This window comes from Pollicipes pollicipes, unplaced genomic scaffold (assembly GCF_011947565.3).
Source record: "Pollicipes pollicipes isolate AB1234 unplaced genomic scaffold, Ppol_2.1 Scaffold_3447;HRSCAF=4054_pilon_pilon_pilon, whole genome shotgun sequence".
Lineage (NCBI taxonomy): Eukaryota > Metazoa > Arthropoda > Thecostraca > Pollicipedomorpha > Pollicipedidae > Pollicipes > Pollicipes pollicipes.
The window spans coordinates 16281434-16304716 of NW_023596297.1; the positions used below are offsets into that span (position 1 = coordinate 16281434).

At 52.5% G+C, this 23283-nt stretch overlaps 1 protein-coding gene across 1 annotated transcript; it reads left to right on the plus strand.

The window, feature by feature from the left end:
• Positions 1-348: 348 nt before the first annotated feature.
• LOC119092201 (protein croquemort) lies at positions 349-11722 on the plus strand. Its single transcript, XM_037215177.1, has 8 exons — positions 349-483; positions 1711-1923; positions 5942-6150; positions 6458-6600; positions 8830-8978; positions 9701-9774; positions 11449-11658; positions 11689-11722. The coding sequence occupies exons 1-8, from the start codon at positions 364-366 to the stop codon at positions 11720-11722; spliced, it is 1152 nt and encodes a 383-aa protein (XP_037071072.1). The 5' UTR covers positions 349-363.
• Positions 11723-23283: the final 11561 nt, after the last annotated feature.

Below are 23283 nucleotides of genomic sequence, written 5' to 3' on the forward strand. Positions count from 1 at the left end.
CTCATAACGCAAGATATTTTGGTCTTTTCGGCCGGCGCGATCTCTCGAAACAAGACGGTACAGATGCCATAGGCGGCAGGCCGAGATACCACTCCCCGGGCTGCGCTGCCGTCCCCCGCACGACCCTGTGTGATGGGCGGCTCCCGGCTGGCGCGCGCCGCGACGCTCGGTCCGGCCGGCCGGCGGGCACCTGAGCCCAGCCGCCGGCCTGCTGACAGGGCGGGCGTCGCGTCCCGGCGGCCAGACCGGACCGGCGCGAGCCGGCGCCGCTGGTGGCGAGCCGCGGGCCCGCCAGCTGCTGATGTTGTCCCGCCGCTGACGAGCCGAACCCCCCGTCACAGCGAGAAGCACCTGAAGGTGAACATGACCTGGAACGACAACGGCACGGTGACGTACATGCAGATCAAGACGTGGCATTTCGAGCCGGACATGTCGGTCGGCAGCCGGGACGACAACATCACCACGCTCAACGTGCCGTTGCTGGTGAGCTGGTGCCACCGGTGGTGGTGCGGTGCGGCCAACCGCGCTCAGCAGGTCCCGTCTGCCCGGCCCGCGAGATATCGGCAAGAGCTGCCATAACGTTGTAGGTATAAAAACTTAACTATTCTTTTTCACTGAACGCCGGACGAGGACCCATAAGATAAGAGAAGTCCTGTTGCCATGGTGTGGTGCATAAAACCTGCCTCGTCACCGAAGTCTGATCGGTTTTTTGCTCGTGGCTGAACTTGCACTCTTCACAAGGTGTCTGCGGAACCGGACACACCACACTGTGAGGTTGTCCGCCGGTGCTGCATTTCGGCTCCAATTAAATCCCATTCACCCACTCATCCCGGAACGGTAGCCAGTGGGATGCCGAGTAGGGTGCGCGGTGAAATCAGCCCGTGCGGTCTGCAGCATGCGTGTTCTCAGCCGACACGGCATATGTTTCATTTGTATTCCCACGCCGCCCGTCCGCGCAGGCCAGTACTTCATCGTCTCGGAGGCATTTTCACACGTCGAGAGATACATGTGAAATGCGTGATATATGTAAACACCAAGAAGTAATTAGCATATTTGCACTGCTCGGTACATGCGCTTAGTAATTAATGTCAGCGGCTTTGTGAGAGCTTCTGAAATTTTCCCACCGAAGCACACGACGCATGGCTGACCTGTCCTACAGCATCGCCCCCGATATGCCCAGTTGATCAGATGATATCCGCGGACAGCCGAGCAGGGGCAGCTCGCAACGCTCAGCTCACCGATGGCATACTGTTTTACCAAAACAAACGGTATGCTGGCATTTGTATTCCGGAAATGCGCCTAACATGGCGCTTCAGCACGCCGTCCATGCAGCTATGCTCCACATTTCCGGCATGATCGTAGGCCTGCTTCAGCCGGCTGAGGTCTGCGAGCCCCTGTGCTTTACTGCGTGCCCTCTCCCCACGCCTCCGTAATATTTGGATTCGAGGCGTTTCTCCGCGACCGTCGCCCGCCACTGGTGCCCCGAACGGGGCCGGGCTCACCCCTGACCTTGTGTTAGCACGCGCTTGTGTTAGGGTCTCGCTCACCCGTGACCCGAGACACGCGCCTGTCGTACTCGGGCCGGGCTCACCCGTGACCCGAGGTACGCACTTCTTGCGCTGGGGCCTCACTCACCCCTGACCCGAGACACGCGCCTGTCGTACTGGGGTCGCTCTCACCCTGACCCGAGACACGCATCTCTCGCTGCAGGCGGCCGCCGCCCTGATCCGGGACCTGAACGACTTCATGAAGGTCATGTTCAACGAGATGGTGAACTCCGTGGATACAAAACCATTCGTAACGCGCACGGTGCGTGAGTTCCTGTTCGACGGCTACGACGACCCGCTACTGGATGCCGCGTCCGTGCTCAAGTACCTGGTCAACATCTCCATACCGTTCGACAAGTTCGGTTGGTTTTACGGCGTGAGTTTCCGTTTGTCGAAGATAAACGCACAATCAGTTATCTTGATTTGTCGGATTCTTCGTATGGGAGCCGTCACCTGGCCTGGTGGAGGCTCATGACCATCACTCGGGATACAGTTGTGTGGTCGCACGTTGCCTGGCAACAACCGTCAACAGCTTAGCCCTGTGCTGATTGGAGAGTGGGACACGTTTTTGAGCAACGTGGTAGGTACAGCGTGCAACGTGACCTGATCTGAGCTGGCGTGACCTTACGTCAGCAGAGATGACGATAGTGCAGTAGAATACCACTGTGTTTCATATTCTTAATCTGACTGCGTACATAGTTGAACGTGGTTGCGTGCTAGCAGACTCGTGCTGGATGACGCAATAACTCCGAGTGGGCTTCTTTTTGTATGCGCCCGTTTACAAAGCTGTTTGGGGGCGAGTAAACAGAAAGTCTAATTTGTTTGAACTTTTGGTTTTTTTCAGGGAAGTCCCGGTCAGCAGCTTGCTGAGACTGGTCCAAAAGTTATCGCTTATACTCGCGTATGGTCCGCTTCGGTGTCTCTACCCTTGCGCGTTTGGTGGCGTCGGAGACGTCATAATTAAAAGAAAACATAAGTACGGTTGGCTCTCACAGGAAGTCGCTGCCTGCTCAGAATGACTATGCAGAGGCCGAGCGTAGTGAGCCAGTAATTTGCTAAGTTGTTTCCCAAGCACGAAGGAAAGCCGTGCTCCTGTAGTCATGTCATGACTGCACACATACAGTCATGTGTGCGTTCATGAATTCGCTTATCAGTGGCCGCAGGAGGAATCGACGCTGGGAGCGCTGGTCAGACCTCAGTCGATTTTCATCCAGCTAGATGGGAGCACTGTCTGCAGTATGCGTTCGGTTGTATACAAAGTCCCGACTTGGAGAGCACGCAAAAATGCACAACGGGCGGCTGGAGTGTACACCAACTGCCGATTTTAAGAGCACGTAAAGGAGTACAACGGACTGGAGGCGTCCTTGGTAGCTCTGGAGAAATAGTTCATAATGTTAAGTACATAATTAAGGCGCCATAGCTCAGCTTCGCCATAGCAAGCACAGCTCTCAGTGAAAAACGTGCTCTTCATGACCCGTCTCTGGGGACACTGTCGCTTGGCGAAGCGATCGGGGGGTGATATTTGGAAACAGCCCAGGAACGGCGTCCCTTGCCTGGTAGCGAGTTTTGACTATGTACCATGCGGGAGCGGGCTTGAGGCGGCAGTGCACTAGCAGAGGGTCCACCCTCCCCACGGCTCGCTGCGACTGTGCGGCGGGCGCCTGCGGAGGAGGGGAGCGAGCGGAGGAATATTTGATTAGCTTGCCATCGAAAGTAATTAATTGCGGTGAACACCGCAGATGTCAATCCGTGACACTGATGGCACAATACTGACGCGTCAAAGCACGAAACTGACGCATCAAGGCACGATGCTCACGTATCAAGGCGCGATACTGACGCATCAAGGCACGATACTGACGCATTAAGGCCATCCCGCCTAGACTGGAAAAATACACGTTCCGCCGAACATGTCCGGCGCGGCAGCGACATCGTGGCCGAAATCTCGGCGCGCACGTGCGCCGTAAAGTTCAGCTTTTGGAGTTCGGCGCACGGTGCCGCGAAGTTTAGCGCATGGAGAGCCACTAATTCAGGGAATTATGATGTTGAAGGGAAAATTGCGCACAAAATTACCTTAATGCATTTTTCACGTTGAAGTGATTCGAATATCAGCACTATATTACCACGCAGTCAAAGCGTTTACAGTACCCATGCACGTGATAATAAATTCGATTAATGTGGTGACTTAGCTCGGAGCGTGGCCTCTCTTCACCCGCGTGATAAAAATTCCATTAATTTGGTGACTTAGCTCGCAGCGTGTCCTCTCTTCACCCGCGAAGCACGTCACGCGTCACGCCTGCCTGTGACGGGTCGCCACCAGGCTGCGGCGGTTGGTGACGCCACGCCGTGGCTGCTGTGTGTCTCGGCCGGCGGGTGGTGATTGATTGTGCTGTGCCGACGCGACCTGGCAGTCGGCGCGTCGCCAGCTGGGCGGCTGCTGTGTGTCCCGGCTGGCGGGTGGTGATTGATCGTGCTGTGCTGGCGCGACCTGGCAGTCGCCAGCGGGGCGACTGATGTGGATGTCTGAGACGGCGGCGGCAGACAACGGTGCCGTTGGCGGCAGGGTTTCAGGGGACAGGGTTGTTGCCGTCGTCAGGTCGACGACAACGGTCAGTGCGCTCGTGTGGATATGGACGTTGTTCTCGTGGGTGTTCTCACCCCGAGCACGAAGACTGTGTTTGCGCTATCGGCCATGCGCCGGATGCATTGGGTTGCCAACCGCGGAATTGTGACAGTGAAGGGTCGTTGGGTTTTGTGGAGGACAGTGCTCTTAGCCGCTCCATCTCCACTCGACTGTCTTCGCCCCACTTCAGCCGACACTAGCAGCTGACGGGCGGTATCGCCCACTCGGAGGCCGTTACGACGACGGACCTGACGGCCGTGGCCGGTGACGGGGCTCCCTGTCGGCCTGGTCGGCCCACTAGCCCGACACACCGCCCACACAAACACACAGGCACGCGCGGCAGCGACCGGGTCGGACCGCGTGATAATGAGTCACTGGAGCCGCCGCCGCTACCGCTTCCGCCACTAGAGCCCACGCGCCCGCCGCGGATGTGGGCAGGGTCGCGGCGGCCGCAGTCAGAGCTCGCGAGCAAGGTCGGCTGCTGCTCACTTGCTCGACGGACGCGCTGTGGACGACATTTTGGTCGGACAATGGAACACTTGTACGCAGGGATGAAACTTGGTATCCCGTGGGGGGGGGGGGGGGGGAGCATGCCCTCTCAATCCTTAACTGCCTCCCCCGCCTCGTGTCGGGTTGGGCCCCAGTAGTATTGGACAGCGATCCACAATGTGGAACCCGGCATCCAATACTTAACAGATCGTAAAGATTAAGATGATTGAAAGCTTGGAAAAATGGGAAGCTATTTGAAATTCAAGTTTGTAGTCTTATGTTTCGTAAGATGTGGAAAAATTATTACTGAACTATCGGTTCAAAGGGTGCTTGTGCTGTGCAGGTGAAGTGAGACACAAACGCCGCATTTTAGACAGCTGTGAGTGAATACCGATGCAAGCGCCTCTTTGCAATTGGCCTCGTGCTGCTCCAGTCACTGGTCGAGCGATGGGTGCCCCACAGCCACAGTGGAAGCCATATGGAAACTTTGACCGTTTCGTTCGATGACAGTGGCTCATGGAATTTACCGTGCGCGTCGTCCGACCCAACCGAAATGCAGAAGGTTAACCGTCAGCTGGCCAAAGATGGCGGTCTGGCGGGGGGGGGGGGGGTTGCAGGGGCGGTTGTGGAGACTTCAGTAGGGGAGTAATGGCGATTTGCGACGCTGCTGGTAATCACAACTTGTTAACATAAATTACACTTGCGAAACTTGCGGTCTAGTGACTCAGGCTCAGGTTTAGGTGCTTATCTATTTGTGTCGTTCCTGGACCTCGGTTTCATTTTAAGCAGGTTGGTCATGTATCATTTGTGGTACCGCAAACAGCCGTTCTGTCGTATGTGGTGCGGAATGTAGTCACATTATGTGGCCGAACGAAGAAATATGTCACATCCTTTAACTCCTGTATCTGCGTGTATCGAGACTACGCGTGATGCATAAACGTTGAGGGTATTTTAAGGCAGCGCTTGTTTGCCGGAGGATATGTATTGTTGATTTTTTAACGAAACCTTTTTAAGTCAAATATGTCCTGAACGCTGGAAAGATGAAAACTTTTGATTTGGTGCACCTTTTTGTGGACATGCGCCTAGACGTCATGTTATTGCGTGACGCAGCGCTATTCTGCTACTTCTGCTGTTCGTGTATACCAAACCCATTGACGTGTGTCGCCCGCCGCCCAGCGGCCCTTCAGCTGGATCGCGGGGTGTTCGGCGTACCGTTTCGGCCTGCTGTCGGCGTCGCGTGCAGTCGCATACCGCCCTCCACCGACCGTAACCCGCGTGTCCGCAGAGGAACGGCACCAACTACTACGACGGCGTGTTCAACATGGACACGGGCCGGACGGTGTCCCAGCTGGGTGACCTGCACTTCTGGAACAACACCAACACTACGACAGCGTTCGACGCGCCCTGCAACATGGTCAACGGCTCGGCCGGCGAGCTCTTCCACCCGCGGCTCGACAAGACGTACATCGAGCTGTACTCGACAGACATCTGCCGGTACGGCCGCTTGCTGGTGGGCGGGTGTCGGGGTGCGGTCGCGGTGGGGTACTGTGACGCTGGCCGGGCGGGGTGCTGCGTCCTGCTCGTGCCGGCTCAGAGGTGCGAGTCGGGTCTGTCTTGTCCAGGTCAGGCGTGCGGTAACGTGTGGCAAGATCGAACCTTTGTGGCGCTGAGCACAGTTGCACCTGTATGGCGTGTGGTAGGGGCTAGATAGCAACGATGCAGCCGGCTTGGCTGCTCTGAGTCGGGCGCAGACGCCGCTGCAGCCTCTTCTCTAACATTGCTGCTCTATGATATGTTGCAGGTCACTCCGCGTTCCCTACAAAGAGCCGACATCCAAATACGAGTTAGGCGGTAACAGGTACCAGGCTGATGAGATGATGTTCGCCAGGCCCGATACGAACCCCGACAACTGGTGTTTCTGCAACGGAGAATGCCCCCCTGAAGGTGTGTGCCCGTGCAAGGGCCTATTGCTTAGTCGTTTGCACTTCATTGATCGTCGCTGGTGGTTGTCTCAATCCGATGCAATTTCCTATCTCGTCGGAAAGGGATTGGGACCGCCAAAAAAGTGGTCGAATTCGGTTTGTTTTTCAGCCAGGTGAAGGCTCCCGGTCTCTTTAGTCTTCACCCACAACCCCTTTGCCAACGTTCTACGTAATACAAGGTACTTCTGCATTCTCGCCTCACAGGGAACCCGCTTTAAGCCTAAAATGTGCGATATTTGTGCAGCGTACATATAAACCTCCGGACGGTATGGAGTGATGAGAGTATGACGAGAGTATGAGTATGAGACGGAGATAATGATGAGTATGAGGGAATATGATGAGACGGAGAGTATAGAGTGATGAGAATTAGCACTGGGTATGTCGTAAATTACTGATAACGTAGTTGAGAAACTATTTTTTTATTTAGGTGCGGTCCCTTTAATGTGCCTGACTACGTTTCGCCTCTTAGAGTGCGTTTCGACATGATGGTTTTGTTGCGAATACTTTTACGTGTCTGTTGAAAGGATCGTCTCGGAGGACTTAAAGGTCCTCAGCGACGTCAGACATGTTTGTCGGCTTTCTAATGCACACCACGACTTCGACCGTTCTTTCATAGTGATGCAGGCGACGCCGATTGCAAAAGAAGCCAGCGATTGGTCGGTGCGCTGTCGCTGTCATTTACAGAAGTCGGACATTCCCATTACTGCACCTTCGATGTAGCCGCTGACATTTTGCCTGCCGGCGTTCACGGTCAGACACTGGGTTGTTTGCGCCAGGACTACTGCTGACGCGTGTCTCCGAGAAAAGTGTCTCAGCTAAAACGCTAGTCAAAGCTCCCTGTACCTGTCAAACATACATCCTCTCGCCCGTTTGATGTATGCCTCGGCGCGCGCCATCCCCTCCTGTGTGACCTACTACAAACGGCGCCGATGTTAAAACAACCGCTTGTCGCGTAATTTCCTCCGACCCGTGCTCCTGGTATGTTACGTGTCATCGACTTGGTGACGTGCCGCAAATCCATCGAGTTCATACGAACGACGTCGGTGTGACGGTGCCGGCCCGCTCTCCCTGCGGACCAGCCGTGTCCCAGCCGTGCCGCTCCGCCGTGTCGCGTACGTCCCGCTGTGACGTGCCGGCACGTCTCGTGGTGACATGCCGGCACGTCTGCGGCGCGACCTGATTGGGCGGGGACCGTCTTCTGACTGTGTCGTCATCAAGGCCCTGACCGTGTGCAAATGCTGGCACACAACACGCCGACATGCCCCCGACATATGTGGTGACTTGTTGGCATGCAAAGGATGATAAATAGGCAAAGCCCTTACGTGATGGATGTAGGGCTGAGACAGTAACTTACGAAGCAGGCGACTGCGAGTAGGGGGTTCTTGGTTCAAGTGATGGCAAACCGCAGCGCTGCATACGAAGTAGGTGATGCGGGCAGCGATCAGTATCATCAACCATGTCCATCGATGGATATTTGCCCATGATAAGGTGGGGAAACGTGCGAGGTCTTGGTCAAGCTCTTGGCTCTTGGCCGCATGTTTACGCTTCATCACGACTGTGTCCTGTGGGCCGTGACCGGTGTCCTGTGGGCCGTGACCGGTGTCCTGTTGGCCATGACCGGTCTCCTGTGGGCCGTGACCGGTGTCCTGTGGGCCGTGACCGGTGCCCTGTGGGCCATGACCGGTGCCCTGTGGGCCATGACCGGTGTCCTGTGGGCCATGACCGGTGTCCTGTGGGCCGTGGCCGGTGTCCTGTGGGCCGTGACCGGTGCCCTGTGGGCCATGACCGGTGTCCTGTTGGCCATGACCGGTCTCCTGTGGGCCGTGGCCGGTGTCCTGTGAGTCATGACCGGTGTCCTGTGGACTATGACCGCTGTCTTGCGGGCCGTGGCTGGTGTCCTGTGGGGCGTGGTCGGTGTCCTATGCTCCATGGCCGGTGCCCTGTGGGCCTAAACGGTGTCTTGTGGGCTGTGACCGATGTCCAGTGATGACTGTGTGTACAGTGATCTGCGCCCGAGGGAGAACGCCCCAGATGCCTATGTCCGGCGTTGATGTTGCGCGGTGACGTCCATATCTCGTGTTTGTCGTCTGACGGCGTCCTTGCCGAATGGTGACCGTGCCCGGTGATGTCCGCGTCCGGTGTCCGTGTCTGTCCGATCGTGTCCGTGTGACCGCGCCGCTGACGGCCGCAGGGCTGCTGAACGAGACGCTGTGTCGGTTCGGCGTGCCGGCCTTCGTCTCCTTCCCGCACATGCTGTACGCCGACCCGGCCGTCATCGGTCAGACGGTGGGCCAGCGGCCCAACGAGTCGCTCCACAACTTTCACATCGACCTGGAGCCGGTGAGTGCACGGCTGGTGATGTCACTGGACCCGGTGAGTGCGCGGCTGGTGACGTCACTGGAGCCTGTGAGTGCGCGGCTGGTGATGCCACTGGAGCCAGTGAATGCGCGGCTGGTGACGTCACTGAAGCCGGTGAGTGCGTGGATGGTGGCGTCATTGGAGCCGGCGAGTGCGTGGATGGTGGCGTCACTGGAGCCGGTGAGTGCGCGGCTGGTGACGTCACTGGACCCGGTGAGTGCGCGGCTGGTGACGTCACTGGAGCCGGTGAGTGCACGGCTGGTGACGTCACTGGAGCCGGTGAGTGCACGGCTGGTGTCGTTACTGGAGCCGGTCAGTGCGCGGCTGGTGATGTCACTGGAGCCGGTGAGTGCGTGGCTGGTGATGTCACAGGACCCGGTGAGTGCGCGGCTGGTGGTGCCGCCAGCTCTGGCGGGTTGGCCCAGGACGCGCTGCGCGTCCCGGGGGGACGTGGCGACGGCGACCGGGCGGCGGTGCCGCGGCTTGCGCGGACGGCAACAGGAGGATGGACCACTCCTCCAGGACGTCGGAAAAACTCTGTGCTGGGCGGTGCCTAGGCCTGGGAGGTGGTCGGCCAGCCATGTCGTTTGGGGCGCTGAGCAAGGGCGTGCGTGCGTGCGCCGCGATCGTCTTTGAGACTGTGTCCAGCGTGGTGTCCGGTGTCGCACTGCCGGTGTTTGACGGCGGGCCGGCTTTGTCGACAGCTGACGGGGGTGCCGCTCTCGGTGCGCGCCCGGTTCCAGATCAACATGCTGCTCAAGCCCAACAGTGACGTGACGTGAGTACTGCTTTGTCGACGTCTTCAGCTTTCGCCTCCGTCAGCTCTCAAAGCACTCCCACTCCTCTCCCCCTCCACCAGCTCTCGGCCCCCTCAGATTTCGCCCCCGTCAGCTCTCAAAGCACTCCCACTCCTCTCCCCCTCCATCAGCTCTTGAGCCCCTCAGCTTTCGCCTCCGTCAGCTCCCAAGACGGACCCCCCTCCCTTCCCCTCTATCAGCTGTCGACCCCGTCAGCTTCCGCCTCCGTCAGCTCCCATCCCTTCCTGTCCCTCAGCTTTCGACCCCCTAAACGCTCGACCCCCTCAGTTCTCACCCCCCCCCCCCGCCATCTCTCGACTCCCTCAGCTTTCGAGTCCTTCAGCTTTCCACCCTGTCAGCTCTCGACCCGACCCGCTCAGTTTTTACCCCCTCAGCTCTGTACCCCCGCAGCTGCTGACCGGGTCCTATTCACCGATCGGTCGTGCGCCACTCACCACCGGGCTGCTCTCTTTCAAAGCGTCGCTCAAGGACGGCGGCCGTTGAGAAGTGTGTGTTGCCTTGCTGATATTGGCCCGGTGCTGAACTTCGCGCTGCACGCAGACTGCACCTTTTAACCTTGAACGGCTGCGCTTTTATGCTCTCAGTTCAAGGCAGGTTAAAATGTTGGCTAACCTTGGTGTAAAGTAACAGCTACTTACTTTCATGCGGATTTGTGACAAGGTATAGAGAACTCGGCTAAATATTCGCGAAGTAAGGGTCGTGTTTGTTTTGGTATTCGGCGTCCAGTTCCCATGTCATCTAAACCTCCTCCGCAGGCCAATCTCACCGAGTTATTCACAGTGGTGGGGTATTTTTTCAGTCACTGTTTGAAGTTCAGGACAAGATCAAAAGATGGGCAACCACATATCGTTCAAAATGATGGGCCCCATGCAAGCGCTTCAGGCACGAAAACGTTGTTATCCGGACTGAGGTCCGTCAAGATCTCTATAACTCTCAGATCTCTATAACTCTCGAAATCATCCTTATAGGCCGAAATTGTGGTCAAGTGACATATCGACCAAACTGATGACTCCCAATAAGGCTCTATCAACCCACTTCTTTCCTGTGTTCTTTTCTTTTTTGTCAAGGATTAAATGGCATGATTTTGTTTTGACAACGGTGACCCTGATAGCAAAACGTCATGACCTCAGGTTTGTGAATGTCTGTAAGAACTGTTGAGAGAAGGAAGAGAATCAATACCTGAAAACTTTCGGTGAAATCGCAACTTGACGCTGAATGTGAACACCGATACCACGTTCCACTTTACACACATCTCGGCTGAAGACTTACAGTAAAATCCTAACTTCGCTGGGTGCTAAAACCGAAGATCGCTGATCCTCACCATACACATGTCCACCAACTCCCTCACATCATGTGACTCACATCACTCACTCCCGCATGTCCACTCACTTTGTACTTCCACGCCACGGGTCCAGGTCACAACTCATTTAATAAGGTGCGCTAGCCACGTTCACGGTGCTGAGGAAAACCGATTCAACTTAGAACCGTTTCAATCTGCACGCAAGACAGGTACTTTCAGCGTGTTAGTGTTATACTTTCTAATGCTTTATTGAAACGGCTCTGTGGTGAGCGCGCCTCTGTTCACTGACGCCTCCCGTAACCGGTGGTTTGACATCGCGTATTCCGCGCCGCAGGATCCTTTACGACGTGCCGACCGTGTACCTGCCAATGCTCTGGTTCGACAACGCCGTGGACACGACGCCCGACATCGCCGCCCAGTTCGTCACCATCGTGGAGACGGTGCCGACGATCATGTCAGCCAGCAGCTTCGCGCTGCTGGGGCTGGGCGCTGCGCTGCTGGTGTGCGCCGCGCTGCTGCTGGTGGCGCTGCGCTCGCGACAGCCGCGGCCTGGCGAAGAGCCGCTGACCGCCAGCAGCACGGGCAGCAGCCTGGCGAGCGCGCGTTGACGCTGCCGACCAGCGCTGCTGCGTCTGGCAGCGCGCGTCCGGCTGCTGGGCGACCGGCCGTGATCGGCCAGCGCTGCTCGGCGGCCGTGGTGCAGCTCTCCGGCGGAGTGTATGGGATCTATGGCGGCCGCAGCGGCGCCCGGCGCCCGGCAGCCTGCGCTGGCCTCCGGCGGGCGGCGGGTCGTTGTCGGCCCCAGCCGGCGCCGCGGTCGGGCTAATGGGACTTGATCGGGATGAGCTCACATGAAGAGGACGGCGCGCTGTCATGAGGGATCTAGTCAGAGGCCCGCTGGGGTCACATCATGATGACGTAGTCGGTGACCGACACCGGCGCCGGTCTCAACTCTGGCTCACTGCGCGCATACATATCATTAGATTGGAGTGTCTTCTATGTGGCTTCGCTGCGCTGTATAATGGACATGATAATTGGACCAGTTAACTGAAGATGGACAGATGGACAGAGTGTATTGTATTCCAGGAGATAAAGATTTGTTGCATACTGTGTGTTTCCTTCATTTTTAGTAGGCGTTCGCGACACCCGATAAAACTGTAGGGGTGATCCTTCAAATAGTGTACAAGAGGAGAAGACTGTGCTCTCATAGGCAAGTTGGGATTCTGTCTTTTGCGAGTTTGTCTAGTCACAAACACACGAAGAACTAAGTTGGGCGGCTGGACGATATAGGTGAACTAGAAAGAGGAGTTTGCCCACTCACTTTGTAGAGATAGAATTCTCAGGAATGTTGTGGTATATATTCGAATCATGTGGATGAAAACAATGCTAGCACGATGCATTCTACCAACATATTTTCAAGATATAAGAAATGTACGAGTGGGATCCTTCATAAACGGCTGTTTTCGCAAGGTGCGCCTCTGTCCGTCGCTATCTTTGTTTTGCCTGTGGCGTGGTAGGCTACGCGCGTCACGCGTCACGTGCACAGCTGTGGGCAACACAGGTTTTCCCATTTTGACAGTTGTTCACGCTTTTGTCTCATATCGGCAGCCGGAGCCGGAGGACGCGTGAATCCAACTTCAAAGTGTCGACCAGCGGTAGTACCGCCCGCAATTTAGGCGGCTGACAACGAAGCTGTGCGACCCACCACTGCGCCAGTAGTGCGACCCGACAGCCGGGGTTTGGAAAAAGGGTGCCAAATGCAATACGCTGTCATCGAAACCATCGCCAGGATTTTTCCAAAATTTACATCACCGCATGCGCAGATTCGTTGTTCGTATTGACCACCCATTTGTCATCATTTTGTGCACTCTTCCGTTCAGTCACTAAGTTGATAAAGGGTTATGGCTTAGTTTTTGGCGATGTTTATATGCCACCGATGGGCTACCGACTCGCCCCCGCCGAGTAACTCAAGTCAAACACGGGAGAGCGCACGTGCTGCGATCGCTGACAAGCATCGGTATTTCATTCATATTCCGTTCGTTCATCCCTTGCGGGTGGAAGAGTTGAGCCACGGCAACAACAGCATTCATCGTTGCAGCCATTTGCAAGTCACCGCAATGATCATGCAAGGAGACATTTTGATGACAACGCGTGACGTTTGAAGGCAATGCCACGTTTTTAGTTACATTGGCAAATTCAAAAGAATCGACGCACGTGCGTACGTAGAGTGAGGAGTAACTTGCAAAGATGGTGGTCATGAGATTGATTGGGGAAGTACGTTATCATGGGCAATCAGCGCAGATAGCGTTTTTGGGTTTGCGTTTCAGAACATCTGCAGAGTACGAAGTGCAAAAGGTCGCAGCAGCGTTCATAAGCGGAAGCTAAAATATTGCTGGCATCGGCGGTCAGAACGTTCTTTTGAAGCGTCCAGGATGCAGAAGAAGGCCCAAATCTCAACAGGCACTTGGAGAGCAGCAATTGGAAGCTGAAAATTAACTGACCTCGACTTGGAAAGCAGGCATATGATGGTTACAGCTATACACCTTGGCTAACGTGTTGCTGCTTTTTTGTGCCTCCGGGGTTTGGTAGCTCATCGGCCTGGCCGCAAGATTCTGGGTTACGGCACCTGTGTACGCTATGAAGGCAATGGATTCAGGTTTAGTTGACATTAACCCACCACATGCTATTGTTTTTTTTTAAAACCCTTGACAAGGATTTCATACCTTGTGTAATGGCTTGCTTCCAGGACAGAGGCATGAACAGCGTGGAAGCGTGGTCAAAACTACTGTTCGTTCGCTGACGCTTCCAGTCGAAGTTTTGGTGATGTACGAGTATGTGCGCGGCGGAATTTGTCGCTCCACCGGCCTGGCCCTAAGAGGACGCGCGTGACTGCCAAGCTTTGTACGCTGTGTGGGTGGTTGATTTTGATTTTGTTTAATAATGTTCGTATCGGCTTATGCTGAAGATTTACAACAAAAACAATAGCACGGCCTTCTTAAGCTTCTGTGATAGCCTGTCTATGGCAGCCGGGTATCAAAAGGGCGGGAAGGCCTGCCAGTGGGTACTACGCGCTTTTCGTCAAGGCAGCAGCGTTTATTTAGTTTGTAATACTTACTCTACTTGAGCATTACGCTCAGCTGTGAACAGTATGATAACTGTACACCTTCGTAAAAGTCAAAGCAAAAGCTCTGCATCAGCCACCAGCCATCATCTGATCATATCGACCAGCCGGCTAGCTGTAAATAGGCTAGGAGTCAAGCTCGTGTTTGATTTTGATGGCATTTAGCAATAAACTAGTTCGCTTTGCTGTGTTTCCAAAAAAAAACTTAGCCTTAAAATGACAGGCCCACCATAATCCGCAGGAAATGAACAAACTACATGTATGCGCACACGTAGTGCGCCTAGTTATCAATGACTGTGCACAGTAAGATGCGTTCCCGTACAAAACAGCATCTCTAGGAATCTTAAAGGATATTAGCCGGAAACGAATTTTTTGGAGGGGCCGCTAAGCACTGGGGGTCCACCGTTCCACACCGTTCAAATGCGTGTTCACATCCTCAAGCTTTTCAGTACCGTGTGCACACTCAGTAATCACGTGACTTACCCGCCGGTTGGGAGGGTCGTATTTGCAGAGACGATTACAGGATTTGGATAACCTGTCCCGCCGTGGAGTGTCAGGATCAGTTTTATATCGATAAAGCAGACGTTCGGAAATGTCAGTGGTTGAGTGACTGCACAGGTCGCAGTTCAAGGCGCACTAAGTGCCAAAACGTGTTTGACCCTAGTTGTGATCATTTCAATTGCAGCCCCCTGTACCTTGTAACGTCGCTGACCTATGACAGGTCAAGATGAAGCTATCGCACTCAACGAAGCCAGTTCCTGGGGAGTTGTTCAACCTGGTGCGACAACGTAGCGTTAGACGAATTCATGCATCTCTGAGTTAGTTTCTTAGACAATTAGCTAGATTAATTTAGAAGAACGGTTTGTTCCATTGACCTGGGGTCGGGAATAAAGGTTAAACCAAGGTAATAACCAACCTGCATTTTCATTGGATAACTTATTTCAAAAAGCATAAGAAAATATTTAGGTATTCTTGGTGGTAATTGGATCATAACTGCGGAAGTATAAATTGTGGAAAATTCAAAAGTGGGATGGCCGTTACCGTGTGTTCCAGGACAGATCGAAGGGTGCCTTTCACTCTCATCTTTCGAACATGAACGTAACTTGGCCACACAGGTACACAATAGCGGTGGACAGCGTCGATGACATCCTCAAGTATCACATCTCAAAGACGTCGAACTGAGATCCTCCGGCAGTTCATTGTCACGCTATGTAAGTGTGCTCCCGATAGTTAACTTATTTGCTGTGACCCACGAAAAGCAGGCAAATTCAATAAATACGTTTGCACACATACCTGCATTAATACTAGCACACCAATATCATTCCAATGCAATGCATTTCCCTTACCTCTGCTCGTTTCCGCTCGTTTGGTTCGTAGATGACTATGCTGCCAAAAATAAGCCTAATTCCATGTGACGCAGAGCTGGCGGAGGCTATGGATCCGACACGGTTTGAATAAAAATCAGTATATTTCGACTAGGCAAAGAACGGACTGCCGCACTGACAAAAGGGCGCGCTATTGCGTGTTGGCGGCTCACGTGCGCTCGTTCAAAAACCACGAAGTCGGCAGTTTCTGGGCATTTTACAGGATTTATATCCGATCACGACAGACCATGCACATAACGTCATAAAAACAACTGCATGATGTAGGCCCATGTGCCGTCTACAAACCACCTATGTCGCCCAATAATATCCGATCCGTATGGACGTCAGCCGTCGATCGTGAAGCGATCAACGTCGTGTTTTCGAAACCGATCTCGAAATCAACACACTCTTGTCTAAACCGGGTGAGAGGTAAAGGTAAAAATGACAATAGCCTTAAACGTCACCCGCCGCAAATTTTCGGATTTCGTCGGGGAAAGCCCCGCTCGTTAGCCGGCCTGCCGCTGGCTTGTACTTGGCTGTGCAGTCACGTTTTTCTGGTGAAGCGCACGGAGCAGCCGAGGTTCGCGACAACACGGGACAGAAGCAATACGGCTGACACAAGAACAGGCAGCCATACTGCCACACAGATGCGTTCTGCACACTTGAATACATATAGGCTTAGGCAGGACTACAGAAACAGTGAGGTAGAGCGCACTGGTCTCCGTAGGTAACGCGACTATAGCTTTGGGATTAGCCGCAAATTTGGAAATCACACTCGTGCTTTAATTGGTCAGGAAATCATGTCGTCGCATACTTAAACCCGGCTGCCATGGCAATGAACCCGGATTCTGCACTGTGGTGAAGTGTTCAAGGGTTGCCTGTGGTCTGTGTCGCGCCATATTCTGGTATCCTGAAGTGGAAAACAGAATTGTAAGCGCGTATACACATACAACCTGTCATTTTAAATTGGCAACCACCACTTACACATAAATGCTGCTGTTCTGGGCGGATAACTCTCATGTAATGAGTTCATCATTTTTTAACCGCCAGGCTTACGCGACAATACAAATCACCGTAATAACAGCAAAATGTTGCGGTTCGTTCGCATTAACAGCAATGTGATCAGCGAGTAGACAGCAACACAGCCAAAGCGTTGATGGGCAGGCCGGTCGGCATCTCAGTCAGTGGTAGCTCTTGCTGGCGCCGATACCAAGATGATACCGCTTCGAGATCGAAGGGCAGCTTCTGCAGGCCGTGAGCGTTGGGCGGCGACAGGATTGGAGCCGCGTACCAGGGCCCGGAGTGGAGCCGCGTACCAGGGCCAGGAGTTCTCGCCGCGTGGGATGAGCCGGACGGCCATGTCGTTCGTCATCACCAGCACCAGGAACATGAAGCCGGGTGGACGACCTTCCGTGGCGCACGGGCATCCGTAGCTCGGCCCGTAGCCGCGGACAGGCGTGGCCGTTCTGGGATTGCATCCCGTTGACGAGTGGGACTTTGCCCATCTGCAGGTACAGAGCCATGTAGGTCCGGAGCCAGCAGCATCCCACCCGGTATCACGTGCACCATTGCTCGCGCTTGGTGAACATCTCTGCCGAATTATGGCATTCACTATATTTGAAAATGATACCATACTACCAAGATAGCTTAAATGGTACTCAGTCGTTTTCAATATTCTACATCTTATAACAGTTAACACTCAACCAAAATGATGCTCGATACCGGGCATAGGTCACTGATACATTAATAACTCCGCTAGTACTCCCTAAGATAGCATCCGGGAAACGTCGTCCCATTGTTAAACTCATACCTGGGTCTGCACTTATAAGCAGATGTTGCAGATCCCAGACGCTTTCACCTACACCGGTGTCAGATCCCAAGCTTCAACTTTATAATTCTGATTTGCACAGTCACAAAATGGTATCACATGACTGCGCTGCATAAGCCACAAAACAAAATGAGCACGTCGAATAGGAAGCGAACGGCGTGAAGAGCGACAGCTGAGTTTCAATAATTCTTGCCAGTGTCAACTCTAAGGTTATCGCGATTTTAGTTTTAAATCAACCAGATATCTCTTTTAACGTCAGTATTTCGCGCACTGCCAGCCGAAGCAAGAACAGCGTTGTGTAAGTTTTCCCTGATGCCGCAGGGTTATTAATCACCATAGCAACCGGTGTTTCACAGAGTTTCAACCCGTTACGACACCACTTCCTCTGACCAATCGCAGGATGAGATTCACTTCTGAATTCGCAGAAGGGGTTCAGAAACAGGGAACTTTTTCGTAATGTTAAAGACGTCGTAGCGAACCCTTCGGGTTCAGGTGTGCTGAAAGTCATGCGCTGTCAACCGGAAAAGTCAAACTCTCCAATTGCCAAAGCGTATTGCCTGATACGTTAGTAACGAGCGTCCATCTTCGGAATTTAGAAGCTCGTTCTGGCTCTCGTACCGCCAGCAATCCAAGCAAATTCACACTTTTGAATTCTAAAGCCAGTTTTGCGCTTTTCAAACAGGGGCTGGTTGCATGCCTTATTTTTATGCACAAGTCTCTCCACAACATGCACTGCAGCCAGTCAGCACACGCATAAAGAGCTGGGAGACAGCAGTGCGGTACAATCCGGATCAGCGCTTAAGCTGATGGATTCCGTGTGGGCTGCAGTGAGCGGTTAAATACAAGCTCATTTAGGAGTATCACGTGTCTACTTCGATACGCGAGCCTCGTAGCACGCAATTGATATTTTGATGACGTCCCAACCGATTGTTATCCTGCAAAAGGGCACTTCACACGATTGGTGCCGTCAGGGCTGTCACAAATATCGTTGCAACATAAGTTTCAGATTCATTTCATTTGAACAACGATTATGATGTATAGTCTTATGGCCTAAACGCTGTTTTGATAGGGATTTGTTGCCGTTTATGTGGTTGAGTTATTACAAAGTGCATTTCTGAAAGTCTACCATACGAGTAATTGCTGGTAATCTTGGTTCTGTTGGAGCTTGTTGGACTTTTGTACCACCAGCCATTTCTGCAGCTTTCCACTTTTTGTAATATAAAGTCAACACTGCGCTGCTCACAAAGGGGCTCGTTGTAACTTGCATGCATAATTTTTTGCAAGGATTTCGGCATAACATACGCTTTCCCCAGCCAACACACAAATGGAAGACTAGGATGCGCAAGTGGAGGACACCTTGCTAAAGCACTGAAGCACTCATGGGTTGTGTTTGGGCTGCAGTGAGTGGTTGAATGCGTGTTCATTTGCGAGCCTCAATTGTCTTCTTCGATCTGCGAGCATCGAAGCACACAAATCTGGACTTTGCTGACGCCATAGCCATTTTCAAAAGCTCCGCACAAGGGTGTTTTGCTCGAGAGGCGCGGTGATTCGCCCAGGGCTGGCTATCACAAATATATCTTAAGCGTCTGTTCCGGACGCATGCCATTTTTGCAGTTGTGGCGAGGAATAGTCCTGCGGTCTAAACGGTTTTTTGATGACGGAATGTCTTCATGTTGATGGTTAAATCAATACGGGTTGCATTACTTAATAAACAAGCTTATTAACACCGACATTTGCGACATCACACACTCTACGCTTCTAAGACATGTTCTGCTGTCCAAGGGGGCTTTGAATATTTATCAAGAAATACATCACCTACCGCCAAGCAGGTGCAATCCGGTGAGCAGTCATGGAAGGCGCGTGCCTGAGTGTTCTTGCTGTTACCATGCATGAAATGCAACATTTCCCACGCAGTTGAGACACGATGGTAAAGAGAAGAGTCTGAGATTTCGGAAACTCACATCCCTTTGCTGAAATGCCATTTATTGGTTATTCTACACACAATACAAAAGCGCCGATTTTTGCCGAAATGCTAAGAAACGCTAAGGAAATGGGTGAAATGTGTTATTCAAAAGGAGGTAGCTAAATTGATTTCATTTTGAAAAACTCCGTGCTTTCTACTGTATTCTTTAAGACCAAAAGAAATGCATTCAGCTTCCCAAAAATACTCTTCGCATTTCGCCACAACCTTACGACCAGTCCGTCTGACGTGAACGTTCGTGACGCAGCTGCATGATAAAAACCTCTTCATGACCAGAAATGTGTGACTTGGTCTGCCATTCTCGGTCTTCCGCTAGTGTTTCAATCGACAAAAAGACTACGTTTTTGCAAGTCCTTCACGCTTGCCTCCTTTTTGCGACGTTTTTTCCTGGCTCACTCAGTTTTTGGTCCGTGATTCGTTTGAACAGAGATATCGCAGCATTCGATTTGAACAGCGATATCGCAGCATTCGGTTTCGGCAGCCATATCGCAGAACTTGGCGTGATACTATCAATACCGAACACGAAAGGATCTAAAACTGGTGTACCGACCGGGAGCCACCAGCCTTTTGGAAACATCGTCTGGACTGCTTAGCGCAATATAACACAATTGCATGCACATAACCGTAATTTTTTATATCTGCCCTCAAGGTATCAACTTCCTGCGGCGTTAGCACATTGACATACCTCATGTTCAGCGTTCTGCAGAATAAAGAAGTAAAAGATCGACGACCTGCAAATATCCCAAACTTTGCGCACCGAATATCCTTATGTAGTTGTTCCAAAGTGCGAGGCAGTGCGACTTGGTCATGCCACAAATGTTCGTGGCTCTCTTTGTCATTGACAGTCAATGTGAGATCAGGTCAAATCCGAGAATAACGTCAACACCGTTTGTCGGCCTTCAGTTCCATTCATTTTTCAACACCGCTACATCACGAGCCAAAATGGTTGTGATGCGCCCTCCAGTGACGGTTAGATGTTGCGTGCAAAGATTTGCGTACCTTCAAAAAGGGATGCAAAAAATGCCTTTTACAAAGAAAGATAATCCAAAGATATCAAGGCAGTACGTGGAAGGGGGATATGCGAAGATATACGTGATGCGGAGTTCTGCGCATGTGGAGAAATAAGATCCGACGAATTTTGCCTACCAATAGATGTGATGCAAGGACACGCTAATAAAAGCACGATTGGAAAAACCATATGCGAAAAAATTTCCTAAAGCCATTTCCCGCACGAAGTTTTCAGAATGAAAATGTTTATATTCGAATATTTTTAAAGAAAGTTTGCGATACGACAACTTGCATACGAAAATTGGTGTACCAAGATTCACCTGCAAAGAGCAGCAATGCGAGACTTGCTCACGAAGCATTTCATGTGAAGAAATGAGGCCCAAATAATTGTTATCTGAAGTTTTGACTACTCACCTTGTTTTATGCCTCCGTGGTGGATCAGTATGGAAAGAAGGCAGTACAGCTCCCAGTCCTCCGGTCGTCGTCTCCCGCATGTCCCGGTCGTCTGGTCGTCACTGTCTCCCCTGTAGTCAGGTTTCTCCAGTTGCCGCCACCAGCCGTCTAGCCATAGTATTTCCCGTCGTCACCTGCCCTGCTTCGCTGGCCTCTGCCCGCTCCACCGCCTGCCCCCGCCGGCTGCGCCGCCGCAGAGTCGTCGCCCCAAGCGGTACCTTCATGTCATGTCCGTGCCCGTGCCGTGCGTGCCTCACTCTCACTCGCCCACACAATCAATCAATCAATCAATCGATCACTTTTTACTCATATACTCACTCTTGAGATGACGCGGGGTATCTCCTCCACACGCCGGGCGGCCGCCAGTCTGTGCATAATGCGCAGTGCGGGGTCTTATCGTCGCCCTGACCGAGCAGGTGCTGGGAGTCCGCGTTACGCGTTTCGATGACCTTCGATAGCCCAAAGTTAGTGCTATCAACTGCGCACAGTCTCACTCTCCGCGCTGATGTTTTTTTTTTCAATTTAGAAGCTGTCCTATTGTCTACTTTATACGCACAGCGTCCGCACGCCATTCAATTCGCACAGTTCGGAGTCACATGAAACAATTAGGCGCCGCGACGTGACCGATGCTTGGGTGTCATTCGAAGGCCCTCAGGCAGTGTATCAAAATTGCACTGTTTTGCTGTCCACGTTTCGGAACGTTTAGTTACATAAGGATACAGTGTTTGCTTTTCCATGCGCACAGAAGCCGCACGCTTTTCAATAGCCTTGTTTTGGTCATATTAAACAAATATGCGCCACTACACCACCCGCTGGCAGATGTTTGGGTGTCGATCCACAGCCCTAAACCAGGGCTGTGCGAGATCCTACTCACGGTCCTACGATTCAACGCGCACGAACCTAAACATGTTTTCAAAGCTGCCGTAGTGTCTCCTCCACGCTCGCCGCGGTCACATGTCTTTCAACGCCACGCGACATGACGAACGCCCCGCGTGTGATCGCCTCGCGGGTTCATATCGGACAAGTAGGCGCCAGTGGGCGAGACATGTGTTTGATTGCTGTTCAGTTACACTGAGCGAGTGTTATGGTAGGACCATGGTCTCGATTTCTGTGCTCGACTATAAACATCTTAAAGCAGTTTTCAGTCGTAATTTTACCTGTCGTGTCCTCAGCTGGGTTTGGGAAATTATACCACTGACAGCAGTTTCCATCATTGCGTATTATGTGCTAACCTGAGGTGGGGAGGGCTAGATGGCCACGGCACTGCAATTATGTTTAAATATAGGTTTCTTTCGGAAAGTATTAGGTTTCAAAATACAATTTAACAAGCCCTCCTTCCCAAAAGATAATCCCAACCGGTGGATTTTCCTTTTCTCCAGGTCAGGTATACAGTCGATGGACACGGATTTAAGAGCTATTCATCTTAAACTCAAGTCAACAAGCGGCCATGAAAGGAACGGATATTGCTCACCGCAACACCGGACAATGCTGCTTCGCGGACAGTTTAAAGGCATGGGAGCAGATGCCGTTTTCGGTGTCGGAGATGTTTGTTATTGGACCTAATGCGTCTGTTCAGTCATATGTGGCTGGAAATTACCGCGTCGGACAATAAATGCACGTTGTATTCTCCAAAAGTGAATGATAGAGCTAATCGGATACTTTTGAAGTTGAAACAGTACGGCGTAGTGCATACAGTACACCATGAGACCCACAACTGCTGCAGTTCTTACATGACTTCTGCCGCAGCTGCAAAACAGCGACGCCCAGCCGGCTGTAAGGTCATCGCAAGAACCATCCCCGACCCGCGCTTGCCGCCAACCAGTGTCACCCCAGAGGCAGCCTCGGCCGTGTGATGGGCAGCACATGCCCTGATTCTGCCTGCAAACTGTTTATAGATAATTCCTATTTATGTAGCGTTGCAACGGGGCTGCTCAATGTTTTTCACATCTAGTGCAGCTTTTGCACCGCTTTCAGGACAACCTTCACATTTGATTTCGATAGAACTGAAAAAAAAAACGATGGGGCTCGCTGCTCAATGTTTTTCACATCCAGTGCAGCTTTTGCACCGCTTTCAGGGCAACATTTACATTTGATTTTGATAGAACTGACAAAAAAACGATGGGGTCCGCTCATACTCACCCTGGTTTTCGTGCACTGCAGATTTGGCACTAAATTCGACCCCGTCTAATAACTTAGGTGTGAAAAATGCTCTTCTTTCTTTGCCATGTCAACCTGGTTATCTGTTATGCCAGTTTACAAATGCTGGCAGACCTTTCAAGGCATAGCACTTGAATCTTGACAATAAATGGACTGCATCATTCCGTGTCTCTTAAAAGTTGAATAAAAGTTGAAAGGCTAAAGCCTGCTTCCAACCGGAAGAAGAGACTGTGGATCCATGATTCGAAGTCTGACTG

Coding starts and splice junctions, on each gene's coding strand:
- LOC119092201 (XM_037215177.1), top strand. CDS start 364: ATGACCTGGAACGACAACGGCACGGTGACGTACATGCAGATCAAGACG. Junction 6,151..6,457: donor TACTCGACAGACATCTGCCG/GTACGGCCGCTT, acceptor GATATGTTGCAG/GTCACTCCGCGTTCCCTACA. Junction 9,775..11,448: donor AAGCCCAACAGTGACGTGAC/GTGAGTACTGCT, acceptor TCCGCGCCGCAG/GATCCTTTACGACGTGCCGA.